This window comes from Salvia hispanica, chromosome 6 (genome assembly GCF_029641045.1).
Source record: "Salvia hispanica isolate PSC_SH4W2 chromosome 6, Shi_PSC_v1, whole genome shotgun sequence".
In the NCBI taxonomy this organism is placed as follows: domain Eukaryota; kingdom Viridiplantae; phylum Streptophyta; class Magnoliopsida; order Lamiales; family Lamiaceae; genus Salvia; species Salvia hispanica.
The window spans coordinates 13565921-13581885 of NC_142697.1; the positions used below are offsets into that span (position 1 = coordinate 13565921).

General features: G+C 41.2%; 1 protein-coding gene across 1 annotated transcript; it reads left to right on the forward strand.

Moving 5' to 3' along the window:
- Window positions 1–6565: 6565 nt before the first annotated feature.
- On the forward strand, window positions 6566–7477 carry LOC148923254 (uncharacterized). The gene has a single exon (XM_089061439.1). The coding sequence runs from the start codon at window positions 6566–6568 to the stop codon at window positions 7475–7477; it is 912 nt and encodes a 303-aa protein (XP_088917565.1).
- The last annotated feature ends 8488 nt before the right edge of the window (window positions 7478–15965 follow it).

Sequence of the window (15965 nt, forward strand, 5' to 3'; positions counted from 1 at the left end):
TCCCATTTTTTTACCGGTTCGAGATTTAAAAATTTGTTTGACTTTTTAAAAGAAAGTAATATAATAAGTTAGTGGAAGGTGAGTCGCTTTTTATATTAACTAGTGTTAACCCACGTGCGATGCACGCCAGAATATTTTTTCGTCATACAGTTTTAAATTGTTAATTTATTAATTAAATAAAAAATAATATGACTATATAACATTTAAAAATATAAAAATATACTATATAATAATAATGCAATAAATATATGCTCATCAATTCATTTTATACCTAAAGACATAAAATTAAACATAATTTGAGATGGAATCAAGACAAACACCATTATTTGGACAACAATAAAGAGATCATATCAAGTGTTGACACTTTTGAAAAATATGCATTAATTGGTTGAATTAACACTATTATACTAATGACTAATGATAGTCCTTTTGAATGTTGGAACGTTTATCTTTATTTATTGCACTTGTAAACGTGACTTGTTGGAGCATGAAACATTTGTACTATTTTTTATGATACTTAACAATTTTCAATACTACTCCCTCCGTCCCGGCTAAGATGACACATTCCTTAGCTGTCACGGGATTTTAGGAGTAATTGGTTAATGTGTTTAATTGGAGAGAGAAAAGGTGGGTGGAAGTATAAAAATAGAGAGAGAAAGAAAGGTGAATATTTTAATAGGGGTGGAAAAAAGTGGTTGAGTGTATTAATTGGAGAGAGAAAGTTTCCAAAAAAGGAAATGTGTCATCTTAGTTGGGACAAACTAAAAAGGAAAACATGTCATCTTAAGCGGGACGAAGAGAGTACAAATTTTCTTTTTGTAAATATATAGTTAAGTTTGTGTTAAAATGACAACACCTCTTAAGCTGACATTGTGACACCACGTATCCAGCAATATTATAAACGCTACACAACAATAGTATAAACGCTAGACATCAATCTATAGATTGCTGTCTAGCGTATTGGATATTGCTGGCTGAGAAAAAATTGTTGTAGATTGCTGTCTAGCGTATTAGATATTGTTGGCCGAGAAAATTTACCCTTGAGCATTTTTTATAATTGTCACATGGAAGCTGAATATTCGTCCACGTGTACAAATGATTGGATAGGAATAGTAGTATAATGTTACTTTAAGAGGTGTTGTCATTTTAACACACCCCTACTTGCTAAATATAATATGTATTTTACTTAACATGATCACCTATAGATAAGATAATTAGATTCTCTATATAAAATCAGTTGTATCCCTGAACAATTAAGTGCTAGTAAATCCTAATTTCAACAATAGTATTATTAGTAAACCAAAATTTGGTAGCAGACTATTTTAATTTGTTAGAACAACTAATTGTTTGATCAACTCGATTTTGATAGGTTTAATTATCTCACTGCAAATATACATATTATGCACCACTTATCAATTCATCATAAGTGATAAAATACTATTGTTTGTGTGATACCACTTAATATAATTATAGCACCAATGACAATATTAATATACAAAAATATTAAATTGGGTAAAGATGAAGATAAATATTATGCATGTTTCAAGTTAAGGATATTACAATTCTTCCATCTCTAAGAATTGTAAGAAATATTAGGATAAAATTCTTGAACCATATACCATGCGGTACTCTAACTATTGCAATCAAATAAAAAAAAACAAAAACAAATGAAATGGAAATTACAATTAAAATTATAAAATAAACCGAATTATAAATCTAGTGAGAAAAACCCTCTTTCCGCAAGACAAATTACATCACGGTTAGTGCTCTCGAATTGACGAATTATCCCCAAAGATGAAACTACTTCATCCTAACATAAATGACATCTCAAACATGTTAGGCACAAATGAACTTGATGGAACTCCAAAAATTGAGCAATACAATGTTCCTAAAATATACAATAAAATGTTGAGAGCTTGAGAGAGAATAGAGAATGTCTTTATTGGTGTGTAATTCATCCACAATTCTAGCCTTTTATAGGTACAAAATTAGGATATGAGAGATCATGAAATTAAAATATCATAAACAATAAAATTAAGAAAATAGAGGTTACAAATTTTGTTAAATGCTCATTATCCTCTTTAAGATTTGTAACTAACTCATTGTAGTGCTTTAAAAATTAGTCAAAGAATTTCATTGTTTTTATTTATTGCATTTACATCCTTTGCACAAAATAATTATTCAAATTCTCCCAAAACTTTCTTATATATGTATAGATTTTATAATAAAATGTGAATAGAGTGACTTAGTGAAATATGGGGACCGCTTGTCAAAAGTGCTCAAAGTGAAATGAGATATTTATTGGCGGAAAAAGAAAAAGGAAAATTGGACATTATGGCAGACGAAGGAAGTATGACTCAACTTAGTTGGGACGAGTAGTTATTTTTGTTAAAATCTCATAATGGTCATGAATCTTGCAATCTTGGGCACATCCTCAGTAGCTCCGTGCGTACACTCTCAGATCAATCTTGGAACACCACCTAATTCATAAGTTGTTCAATGCTCTATAATCTCCACACATACGTTCTTTTCTCAAAACAAGTGGACTAGCATAAGGGCTAGCTAGTACTATCCTGTATAATTCCTTGACATTTTCATTTTAAATTGGGAGGTAAACAAGTGGGCTCTTGAAATGGATCTTGAAAGTGTATGTGTAACAACCCGCTAAGACATTGTTATTAAAAATACCAGTATTGGCTTAATTATATATATAAATGACTTTGTGATTAAATCGGGATCACGATAGAATTTCATTATTGTTTATTTTGACGTTGAGTAGGTAGTAAATAATATATATATATATACACACACATATATGGGTATAACAAATAAAGAAATAAGATCTCAAAACCAAAACTAATATCTGATACATCCGACAAAGGTCCAATTTCACAAATCTAATCTATTACAATAAATGACGCTCAAACTCCGAAAGCGCCATCTCAACAATCCAAATTGTTATAGGAAATGTCCGTCGTCGCACGATGGCAATATCTCTCCAAATAGAATTAATTCCTAAAAAAAAAAAAAAAAAAAGAGGAGAAAGAAACATGTCACACGTATAACTTTTAATCATTATTAAGCAATTCAAATATATAAGCCTCCTGAGATAAATGAAACGTCTCATATCTGTAAGGATTCTATGCTCAGAGGCATTTAATGAAGGACAGACCAAACCAATGGTCTATATTCTCCCTTCTCTTTTTTTTATAATTTCCACATAGGATATTTTACTCAGTAATGATGAATATCTCTGCAAAGGGATATTTGGTGCCAGAAGGATCAGCTGCATTTAATACATTGTCTAGCAAGTGACTACTTTAAGCAGTCCATATAAATAGCTAGAAACCCTTACAACACCACTCTTTTAGGAGAAACTCAACTCACTAACCACTTATAACAGTATACAAAGGACAAGGATAGTAAAGTGTGGAGATTTCAGACAAGTAAAGAGCTTTACACAAAGGTAGGTAAGCTTTCAATAGCAACCTTTCGTTTTCTATCACCTACCCAACCAGAGATTCTGACAATATACATAAATATACATACGAAGGGAACTAAGGAAGAGGACAACCTTTGCAGGAGCAAAAGCCCCACCTAGTACCTTTCAAGGTAAAAACTACAAGACCCCTCTCTCTTAATATAAACCTATCGTAAAAACTGTCTAAATAAGCACCAACAACCTTACTTTTCTCTCCCACTTTCTCAACATGACACATAAGAACAACATAGCCACTGCCCCAAACACCAATTTAGCATCCATGAATATTTCACATATAGGCAAATACGCTTCTGCTCAAGACACAAATTTAGTATCCAACATGCTGCATATAGGTATAAAGCAACCTCTGTCCAAAATGCCAAATTAGTATCTAATGGAATTGCGTATATGTAAATTTAGCATCTCAAGAACTTAGTTGCTATAGCCTCTCAAGAACTTAGAAATGGCAGACTTTAAGGGGTACTAAGAACTTAGCTTGAATAACATAGGAATTTGTCGGAGAGACTTCCGACAGCAACCTCGGCACTCCGTCGCCGACAATCAACAGCCCACACTCCGAAAATCGTCACTGTTTTCATTCTTAAAATCTGAAATTTTGGAAATTTCAAGTTTCATCATCAAAAAAATAAATAAATAAATAAATAAATAAAATAAAAATTAAAATCTTGATAAAGTAAAAGGGAGAGAGAGGGAAAATAGATGAACAAAAGAAGGTTGATCCCTATCTGTTGGAGAACGGCGTCGGAGGCGGAGGTAGTGCATGCCGGCGGTGAAGGGAGGAGAACCGAGAGAGGAAGAGGGGGAGGCCGCCGCGGCGAGCCGCCGTGTTCTCAGCCACGGCAGATCCGGAAGGGGGTCGGCGTCGGCGGCTGGGGCAGAACCGTGGTGGCGGTGGCGCGACGGCGGGCCTGAGGTCGACGACGGGGGAGTGGGGGGACACGGAGGTCTGCAGAGATCTGTGGAAAGAGAAAGAGAGAAGGGAGGGAGAGATGAGGAAGAGGAGAGTGGCGCCGTCGGAGGCGGAGGAGGACGGCGGGGCTGGAGCTGGGCGGCGGCAGTAACAAGGCGGAGAGAGAGAGGGAGAGTTCTTTCTCCTAGATGAATGAGGGAGGAAGAAGAAGGCTAGGGACTTTGAATGTGGGTTTCCTTTAATTGGGCTCCTAAATTAATTAGATGGACCATACAAATTAATTTGAGCCCAACTGCTTGAAATAATATAATTGGGTTCCTTTAATTGATGTTGTAAAAGTAATGTAGAAAGTAATTAAAGAATTGCCAAATTTGAATTTAATTACTTATGGGCCCAAGCTAAAATGATTTAGTAAGATAAACGAATTACTATAGTTTTGCATGAATTTTAGTTATTCCGTCGGAACACGGGAATCGCAAAGGAAGCAATACTAAATAAAACAAGCTTTTTAGAAATATTGATAAAGATAATAATAATAATAATTATTATTATTATTAGTATTAGTATTTTTTTTAGAGATTAAGCTCGAGGCATGTTCTCTAATTTAATTAGAATACTTTTAAGACTAAAATAGTACTTTCCCATTTGTGATATTTTAAAAGGGTACGTTCGCAAGTAGAATCGGAACGAAAGAGTCAAGTAAGGAAAACTAGGCGATCAAGGTGAGCTTTCTTATACTAAAAATACAAATTATATTTTGTGAAAACTCGAACACATGTTCGTGATTTTATTGATATTGTCTCGCCATAAATGTTTTGTGTATGATGCCTATCTGTTGGCTAAGGCCAAGTGAATTATGAATGATGATATATATATATAAGTCGAATTCGGGTCCCAGTGAGGGTGGTGTCCCCGCTCGGACTAGTGTACACGGGATACCTCTGGCCGTGAACGGACGGCAGAGAAGGTGACCGTGGAAGGTGGCCACCTTCCCGGCACAAGGATACCTCTGTCCTGTTGGGCAGGGAAGGTGACCGTATGAGATCACCATCTCAGCGGCACAAGATGATCAGATATGGCTAAGTACAGGAAAAAGGGCCCAATGTGAATATTTTAGTAAGCTCAGGTCTTTTCAATAAAACCCCTGAGTGTTACTATGGTAATGGCCTGACAAAATTTTTTTTTTAAATGTATATGTGTATTTTTCGGCAATGTATTCATTGAGTACCTTCGTACTCAGCCCTGCATATATTTCTAAATATGCAGGTTGATCGTGGAAGGGTGGATCAAGTGCTGTGGAGGGCAGACTAGTAGCTATATAAGAATAAAACTCTCGGAGGTTCATGTCTCCACACATGAACCGCGTTCTTTTGCTTCCGCTGTGCCATTAATAAGGCCTCGCTTATTATTAAATTTCTAAACTCGTATAAGTCGAACTTGTAAGAACAGTCTCTCGAGTCCCCTTGATCGAGTATATTTTGCTAAGTAATATCCTTTATTATTATAATTTGTGTGTATTCTATGTCTTGACCTTAACCTCCCCTAATTTCTATTCCCGCTTCTTATAATCCCTCCTTAGTCGCGATAAACCGGGTTATGCTATCCTTAGCTAACTACGGTCGTGACAGAGTGGTATCAGAGCCAGGTTTTCATGCTCTGAACCCGAGAGTCTTTTTTTTCCAATAATCTCTAGTCTAGCATTGTTCCGCTAGACTTCTCGTCTAACAAGAGAGAGACTCCCAGCACCCACCCCAACACGCTCAACCAGGCAAAGGTAAGTTATTTATATATTGTTTACAGATTTGTATATTGAATATTATATTTGGCCTTGGTAGAACAAAAAAGTATGTTGCCAACGCTTTCCTAAGCTAGGCAAACGACACCAAGAACTTTATCACTAGAATTCTCGAACGATAGTGAACATGTAAGATGTGATACATAACTGACCTTTTAGGACTCCTTCTAGTGCTTAATTATGACATAGTGAGGGCACGACTCGTAGTGACTTAGCATATGCATTGCATCACGTTTACTTTCTTACGCTTTATACGCATATTTATGTATGAGGATAAGAAGATCTGATCGACACACATTATTTGTAGATGGTGTATCCCACGATGTCAGATATTTTGTTCGAGTACCTCACCTTTGTGATGTTTGAGGGTGACGATCTCGGGCTATTCCTGGCGCACTTTCGATGGCTCTGGGAGAGGGCCTACTCCATCGGGGTCTCACACTTCGATGGTATTCAGCGACTTATCAGGCTCCTGCCCTCTGATTGGGTAGGTTATGCCCTTGACCTCACACGTTACTACCTATTCCCTGTGCCCCCGTTCTTTGACATTGTGGGGAACTTTCCGGAGTTCATCGGAGAGCTTCACCTATGCTTCATTCTGCACGGGCAGGCACCGAGGGGGCCATACGTACGCCCGGGAGATCTGGCAGCTGTAGGATTCCCCGGAGTTTTCCTGCAGCCGGTACCACCGCCAGAGCCAGTTGCTTCACCGCCAGCTGCCCCACAGTCAGCTCCTCCACAGCCCGAGGACCTATTCCCTCTTTCGCCGACTTCCCTACTAGGACGTCGGACTCGCGGGGAGTTCGAGGCAGGGCCATCTCGTCCCCCTGTGGATGAGGATGATCTCTACCACGTCAGCTCCTCGTCACCGAGCCTAGCCGGGACATCGGCGACCGACTCTGAGGCCAGGGGGCTACGAGCAGTTGCTGCTGAGAGGAGGAGGAGGAGGGGCAAGGCCCTCATTTCTTCTTCGGAGATGGAGGAGGACGAGCCGAAGGTCGTTATGGGCACCGGTCGTCTACAGCCACTGCCACTCCCTACCGAGACTCGCCCAGAGACACTGCCGGGAGGGACAGCTCCTCCTACTCGCCAGGAGCCCACACCATGGGAGCGTAGGCCCCGTGCGTGGGCTAGACGCCATTGGGGAGTCATCACTCAAGGGCCACATGCGCCAGGTACCACTATGGAGTCCGCCTTCAACATCGACGAGAGCTCAGACGAGGAGGAGCCCGAGGAGGAGGAGCTAGAGACCGCAGAGAGTACCACCTAGACATTATGATTAGTGATGGGATGTTTATGTATATATATGTATATGTGTGTACACCAGAAACGGATCCGTTATGAGACTGTTCTGGTTTATGTTATGACTGGCTGTAGTATTTTGACATCACGGAAGTATTCGTGTGAGTGCTCCGTGGCTTGACCTATTTTGACTAGCATTTGTTTAGTAACGAATGTAATATTTTGCGACGCCAAGAATGGTTGTACGAAAGTCCTCTGTGAGGCAAATTTTCCCTGTACATACACTCTTGTATATATATATACATATGTTTGTTGCTACTTCCTGTCTTTAGTAGAAACTTGTGATAATTGTTGGTGTAAAATAAAGTTCTTTTACTTCTCAATCTTTAATCTTTCCGACAATAGTAACTTTAAAAGAAATGCTTTATTGATATAGAATGGCGCCAAGGATAGCTGGACGACCCCGAGGAAGAGGGAGAGGAAGGGGTTGCGATAGAGGGCCGCGACCCGAGGTCGAAGAACCGCAAGCAGACACCCCGCCCCCATCTCCACCTCTATCACCTTCGCCTCCACCTGCCCCAACGGTGGATAGGACGATTGTGAACACTTTTCTGAAGAAGAACCCGCCAACTTTTGACGGAAGAGGCGACCCCGCAGAAGCAGAAGCGTGGATACGTACGCTAGAGCGCCTATTTGACTTACTGCAGTGCACAGACCAGGAGCGTTTGATTTGTGCTTCACTCCAAATGACTGGGTCAGCAGATTACTGGTGGGAGGCCCGCAAGAAGACAATGACCTTGCATCAGCTAGAGAACCTAACTTGGGAGCAGTTCAAGACAGGAATTTACGACAAGTACATCCCCAAGAGCTATAAAAAGCAGAAGGAAACGGAGTTCTACAATTTGAAACAGGGACGTATGTCGGTGACGGAATATGATCGCGCCTTCTTTGACATGTCTAGATATGGAGCTGATCAGGTGGATACCGATGAAAAGATGTCCGAAAAATTTTGTGCTGGCTTGAGGCACGAAATAAGAGTAGCATTGGCCAGTCGTGGCATACTACCATATTCTGAAGCTCTGAAACTGGCACTGGATATCGAAGCTGCATTGCCTAAGGAAAAACCTACACCCAACCCCACAAATATGCCACTGCAGACCACGACCCAAGCCCCAAGGGACAAGAGAAAGTGGGAAGGGAACCAGAACCAGTGGGGACAAAAGAGGCCATGGCACGGACCACCCCGCCCTCAAAACTTTGCAAGGCAGCCTCTTTTCAACCCGACAGGATACACTCAGCCAAGACCCAATCTTTGTCCCAAATGTAACAAACCTCACAGCGGAATCTGCAGGGCCGGAGAGATGACTTGTTATACGTGTGGAAAGAATGGCCACATCGCCAGGAATTGTCGTAGTGGACCGCAAGGAAGGAGTGCACCAACTAACCCACCAGCACAACGTCAACACCTGCGAGCTCTACAGGCAAATACTCAAAACAACCCGCACCAGGCCCCGCATCCACAACGACAGAGCCTCCCAACACAGGCCAGGGCGTATGCATTGGGACGAAACCAGCGGAACAACAACCATGAGAATCTGGCAGGTATGGGCACCCTACTGAACGTACCCGTTGTTCTACTATTTGATACTGGTGCTTCGCACTCCTTCATATCAACCTCGTGTGTAGACACCTTAGAACTCACAACAGAACCAGCGGAACCTAGAATAACGGTGTCCTCACCAGTAGGGGGAATTATAGAAATAACACAAAGATGCTCGAACCTAGAAATTTTGCTTGGAGAATGTAAGGTTGTCGCTAATAATTTGGGAGTAATGAAAATGGAAGATGTCGATATTATACTAGGAATGGAATGGTTGACCAAGAACCACGCCACCATCAAGTGCAATGAAAGGCAGATTTCTTTTCAAACTTCAGGAGAAGGGCAAGTTTATTTCCACGGAATCACGATGAACAAGCGAAAATCCATAATTTCAGTCTTACAAGCAGCCGCACTGGTTAGAAAAGGATGTCCCGCCTATCTCGTCTACTTGAGCGATGAGCAGAAGGAAGAAAAGAAGATTGAGGATGTGGAGATTGTGCGAGAATTTCCAGATGTGTTTCCGGACACACTGCCGGGGCTGCCCCCAGACAGACAGCTGGAGTTCACCATTGATTTAGAACCAGGGGCTGCGCCAATATCCAAAGCACCGTACCGAATGGCACCAAAGGAACTGGGAGAACTCAAACTACAATTGCAAGAACTCTTAGACCTGGGTTTCATCAGACCCAGTGTGTCGCCATGGGGAGCTCCTGTGCTATTCGTTAAGAAGAAAGATGGAACCTTGAGGATGTGCATAGATTACCGAGAACTGAACAAGGTGACACTCAAGAATAAATACCCACTGCCAAGGATAGATGATTTATTTGACCAGCTTAAAGGAGCCAGTGTATTTTCTAAGATTGATTTAAGGTCCGGGTACCACCAACTAAAAATCCGGTCTGAAGACATACCTAAGACAGCTTTTCGCACCAGGTATGGTCACTATGAATTTGTAGTAATGCCTTTTGGATTGACCAATGCCCCTGCGGTGTTCATGGATTTGATGAATCGCATATTCCACCCATATCTCGACAAATTCATTCTGGTCTTTATAGACGACGTCCTTATCTACTCGAAGAACAGAACAGAACACGCGGAGCACCTGAGAACCACCCTCGAGACGTTGAGGATCGAAAAGCTCTATGCTAAATTCAGCAAGTGCGAATTCTGGCTCAATGAAGTTAACTTCCTTGGGCACATAGTAACAGCGGAAGGAATCCGGGCAGATCCAGCAAAGGTGGAAGCCGTGCAAAACTGGAAATCGCCAACCAGCCCAAACGAAATTCGGAGTTTCCTAGGTCTGGCCGGTTACTATAGAAGATTCATCGAAGGATTCTCAAAGATTGCAAGGCCGATGACACAACAGCTCAAAAAGGGCATCAAGTTTGTATGGACCCCGGAATGCGAAACTAGTTTCCAACTGCTAAAGGAGAAACTAACCACCGCACCCGTGTTGGCAGTGCCAGAACCCGGAACATGTTACGTAGTCTACACTGATGCTTCAAAAAATGGACTCGGGTGTGTCCTAATGCAGGACGGGAAGGTAATAGCTTATGCTTCAAGACAACTCCGACCCCACGAACTGAATTACCCAACCCACGACCTGGAATTGGCAGCTGTAGTCCATGCACTGAAGATTTGGAGGCACCACCTATATGGAGTTAAGTGCGAGATTTTCACTGACCACAAGAGCCTAAAGTACTTTTTCGAACAAAAGGACCTGAACATGCGACAGAGGAGATGGCTCGAGCTGGTAAAAGATTATGATTGCAGCATAAATTACCACCCTGGCAAAGCCAATGTGGTAGCCGATGCGCTGAGTCGAAAATCTCAACAACTGGCGGGCCTGGCCATCCAAGAGGAAGCACTGATACGGGAATTCACCAGAATGAGGATAGAGATAGTGCACGCACCAGAAACGGTGGAAGCAAGGATCGCCACTTTGGTACTAGAACCCGATCTGAGAAAACGAATAGTTGACGCACAAAGAGATGATGAGGCTCTGGAGAAAATACGAATGAAAGTGCGAACCGGTGAGCAAAGCAATTACAAGGAAGAGGCAGACAACGCCCTTACTTTTGAAGGAAGGCTGTGCGTACCGGCCAACTCGGATCTAAGAAACGAAATATTGAGTGAGGCACACGATACCCCGTATACCGCACACCCCGGAAGCACAAAAATGTACCAGGATCTGAAGAGGAAATTTTGGTGGGATGGCATGAAGAGAAGCATCGCATCATTTGTCGAAAGATGTTTGACTTGCCAACAGGTCAAGGCATTGCACCAACGGCCTTACGGGAAATTACAACCCTTGGGGATTCCCGAATGGAAGTGGGAACACATCACTATGGATTTCGTAACAGGCCTGCCTAAAACCAAGCGCGGAAATACTGCCATTTGGGTAATCATTGATCGACTTACGAAGAGTGCCCATTTTATTCCTATCCCCATCACATATGGATCAGAGAAACTAGCCCAATTATATATTCGAGAAATCGTGCGTCTGCATGGAGTACCTGTGTCCATCACGTCAGATCGGGACTCGAAACTTACATCCAGGATCTGGCAGAGCATGCAAAGGGAATTGGGAACGAAATTAAATTTCAGCACTGCATTTCACCCCCAGACCGACGGACAATCTGAGAGGACAATTCAAACCCTGGAAGATATGTTGAGGGCTGTCGTACTCGATAGAGGAGAAAACTGGGAGTCCATCTTGCCCCTGATAGAGTTTGCCTATAATAATAGTTATCAAGCCACCATCGACATGGCGCCGTACGAGGCACTATATGGAAGAAAATGCAGGTCTCCACTCTATTGGGACGAAGTAGGGGAGAGAAAAGTATTGGGCCCAGAATCAGTGGCGGAGATGGTTGAGATCGTGAGACAAATCCGAAGTCGGATCAAGGAGGCGCAAGACCGGCAAAAATCCTATGCCGACGAACGTCGAACCGATCTGAAATTTAACGTTGGAGAGAAGGTCTTCTTGAAAGTATCTCCAACCAAGGGGGTAACAAGATTTGGACTCAAGGGTAAGCTAAAACCACGATTCATTGGACCCTATGAAATTCTGGAGGAAGTGGGCCCAGTAGCATATCGTTTAGCACTACCGCCCAACTTCGGAAACGTACACAACGTATTCCACGTCTCCCAACTTCGAAAGTACGTGTTCGACCCAAAACATGTGATTCGTCACGAAGAAATCGCTCTGGAACCCGACCTGAGTTATGAAGAAAAGCCGGTGGCAATACTGGATAGGAAGGTGCAACAACTCCGAAATAAATCGATTTCTACGGTGAAAGTTTTGTGGAAAAATCACGGACAGGAGGAGGCAACCTGGGAGCTGGAAGAGAAGATGAAGGAAAAATATCCCGAGCTTTTTCCTAAGTAATTCTTAAATTTCGGGACGAAATTTCTTTTAAGGGGGATAGTATGTAACAACCCGCTAAGACATTGTTATTAAAAATACCAGTATTGGCTTAATTATATATATAAATGACTTTGTGATTAAATCGGGATCACGATAGAATTTCATTATTGTTTATTTTGACGTTGAGTAGGTAGTAAATAATATATATATATATACACACACATATATGGGTATAACAAATAAAGAAATAAGATCTCAAAACCAAAACTAATATCTGATACATCCGACAAAGGTCCAATTTCACAAATCTAATCTATTACAATAAATGACGCTCAAACTCCGAAAGCGCCATCTCAACAATCCAAATTGTTATAGGAAATGTCCGTCGTCGCACGATGGCAATATCTCTCCAAATAGAATTAATTCCTAAAAAAAAAAAAAAAAAAAGAGGAGAAAGAAACATGTCACACGTATAACTTTTAATCATTATTAAGCAATTCAGATATATAAGCCTCCTGAGATAAATGAAACGTCTCATATCTGTAAGGATTCTATGCTCAGAGGCATTTAATGAAGGACAGACCAAACCAATGGTCTATATTCTCCCTTCTCTTTTTTTTATAATTTCCACATAGGATATTTTACTCAGTAATGATGAATATCTCTGCAAAGGGATATTTGGTGCCAGAAGGATCAGCTGCATTTAATACATTGTCTAGCAAGTGACTACTTTAAGCAGTCCATATAAATAGCTAGAAACCCTTACAACACCACTCTTTTAGGAGAAACTCAACTCACTAACCACTTATAACAGTATACAAAGGACAAGGATAGTAAAGTGTGGAGATTTCAGACAAGTAAAGAGCTTTACACAAAGGTAGGTAAGCTTTCAATAGCAACCTTTCGTTTTCTATCACCTACCCAACCAGAGATTCTGACAATATACATAAATATACATACGAAGGGAACTAAGGAAGAGGACAACCTTTGCAGGAGCAAAAGCCCCACCTAGTACCTTTCAAGGTAAAAACTACAAGACCCCTCTCTCTTAATATAAACCTATCGTAAAAACTGTCTAAATAAGCACCAACAACCTTACTTTTCTCTCCCACTTTCTCAACATGACACATAAGAACAACATAGCCACTGCCCCAAACACCAATTTAGCATCCATGAATATTTCACATATAGGCAAATACGCTTCTGCTCAAGACACAAATTTAGTATCCAACATGCTGCATATAGGTATAAAGCAACCTCTGTCCAAAATGCCAAATTAGTATCTAATGGAATTGCGTATATGTAAATTTAGCATCTCAAGAACTTAGTTGCTATAGCCTCTCAAGAACTTAGAAATGGCAGACTTTAAGGGGTACTAAGAACTTAGCTTGAATAACATAGGAATTTGTCGGAGAGACTTCCGACAGCAACCTCGGCACTCCGTCGCCGACAATCAACAGCCCACACTCCGAAAATCGTCACTGTTTTCATTCTTAAAATCTGAAATTTTGGAAATTTCAAGTTTCATCATCAAAAAAATAAATAAATAAATAAATAAATAAAATAAAAATTAAAATCTTGATAAAGTAAAAGGGAGAGAGAGGGAAAATAGATGAACAAAAGAAGGTTGATCCCTATCTGTTGGAGAACGGCGTCGGAGGCGGAGGTAGTGCATGCCGGCGGTGAAGGGAGGAGAACCGAGAGAGGAAGAGGGGGAGGCCGCCGCGGCGAGCCGCCGTGTTCTCAGCCACGGCAGATCCGGAAGGGGGTCGGCGTCGGCGGCTGGGGCAGAACCGTGGTGGCGGTGGCGCGACGGCGGGCCTGAGGTCGACGACGGGGGAGTGGGGGGACACGGAGGTCTGCAGAGATCTGTGGAAAGAGAAAGAGAGAAGGGAGGGAGAGATGAGGAAGAGGAGAGTGGCGCCGTCGGAGGCGGAGGAGGACGGCGGGGCTGGAGCTGGGCGGCGGCAGTAACAAGGCGGAGAGAGAGAGGGAGAGTTCTTTCTCCTAGATGAATGAGGGAGGAAGAAGAAGGCTAGGGACTTTGAATGTGGGTTTCCTTTAATTGGGCTCCTAAATTAATTAGATGGACCATACAAATTAATTTGAGCCCAACTGCTTGAAATAATATAATTGGGTTCCTTTAATTGATGTTGTAAAAGTAATGTAGAAAGTAATTAAAGAATTGCCAAATTTGAATTTAATTACTTATGGGCCCAAGCTAAAATGATTTAGTAAGATAAACGAATTACTATAGTTTTGCATGAATTTTAGTTATTCCGTCGGAACACGGGAATCGCAAAGGAAGCAATACTAAATAAAACAAGCTTTTTAGAAATATTGATAAAGATAATAATAATAATAATAATTATTATTATTAGTATTAGTATTTTTTTTAGAGATTAAGCTCGAGGCATGTTCTCTAATTTAATTAGAATACTTTTAAGACTAAAATAGTACTTTCCCATTTGTGATATTTTAAAAGGGTACGTTCGCAAGTAGAATCGGAACGAAAGAGTCAAGTAAGGAAAACTAGGCGATCAAGGTGAGCTTTCTTATACTAAAAATACAAATTATATTTTGTGAAAACTCGAACACATGTTCGTGATTTTATTGATATTGTCTCGCCATAAATGTTTTGTGTATGATGCCTATCTGTTGGCTAAGGCCAAGTGAATTATGAATGATGATATATATATATAAGTCGAATTCGGGTCCCAGTGAGGGTGGTGTCCCCGCTCGGACTAGTGTACACGGGATACCTCTGGCCGTGAACGGACGGCAGAGAAGGTGACCGTGGAAGGTGGCCACCTTCCCGGCACAAGGATACCTCTGTCCTGTTGGGCAGGGAAGGTGACCGTATGAGATCACCATCTCAGCGGCACAAGATGATCAGATATGGCTAAGTACAGGAAAAATGGCCCAATGTGAATATTTTAGTAAGCTCAGGTCTTTTCAATAAAACCCCTGAGTGTTACTATGGTAATGGCCTGACAAAAATTTTTTTTTAAATGTATATGTGTATTTTTCGGCAATGTATTCATTGAGTACCTTCGTACTCAGCCCTGCATATATTTCTAAATATGCAGGTTGATCGTGGAAGGGTGGATCAAGTGCTGTGGAGGGCAGACTAGTAGCTATATAAGAATAAAACTCTCGGAGGTTCATGTCTCCACACATGAACCGCGTTCTTTTGCTTCCGCTGTGCCATTAATAAGGCCTCGCTTATTATTAAATTTCTAAACTCGTATAAGTCGAACTTGTAAGAACAGTCTCTCGAGTCCCCTTGATCGAGTATATTTTGCTAAGTAATATCCTTTATTATTATAATTTGTGTGTATTCTATGTCTTGACCTTAACCTCCCCTAATTTCTATTCCCGCTTCTTATAATCCCTCCTTAGTCGCGATAAACCGGGTTATGCTATCCTTAGCTAACTACGGTCGTGACAGTATGTCTATCTCATGCTATAACATGGTTTACAAAAAAACGCATTGTATTCCTCGTGTGCAAGCTCCCTCCCTCACCAAGAAAAGTAGATAGCAGC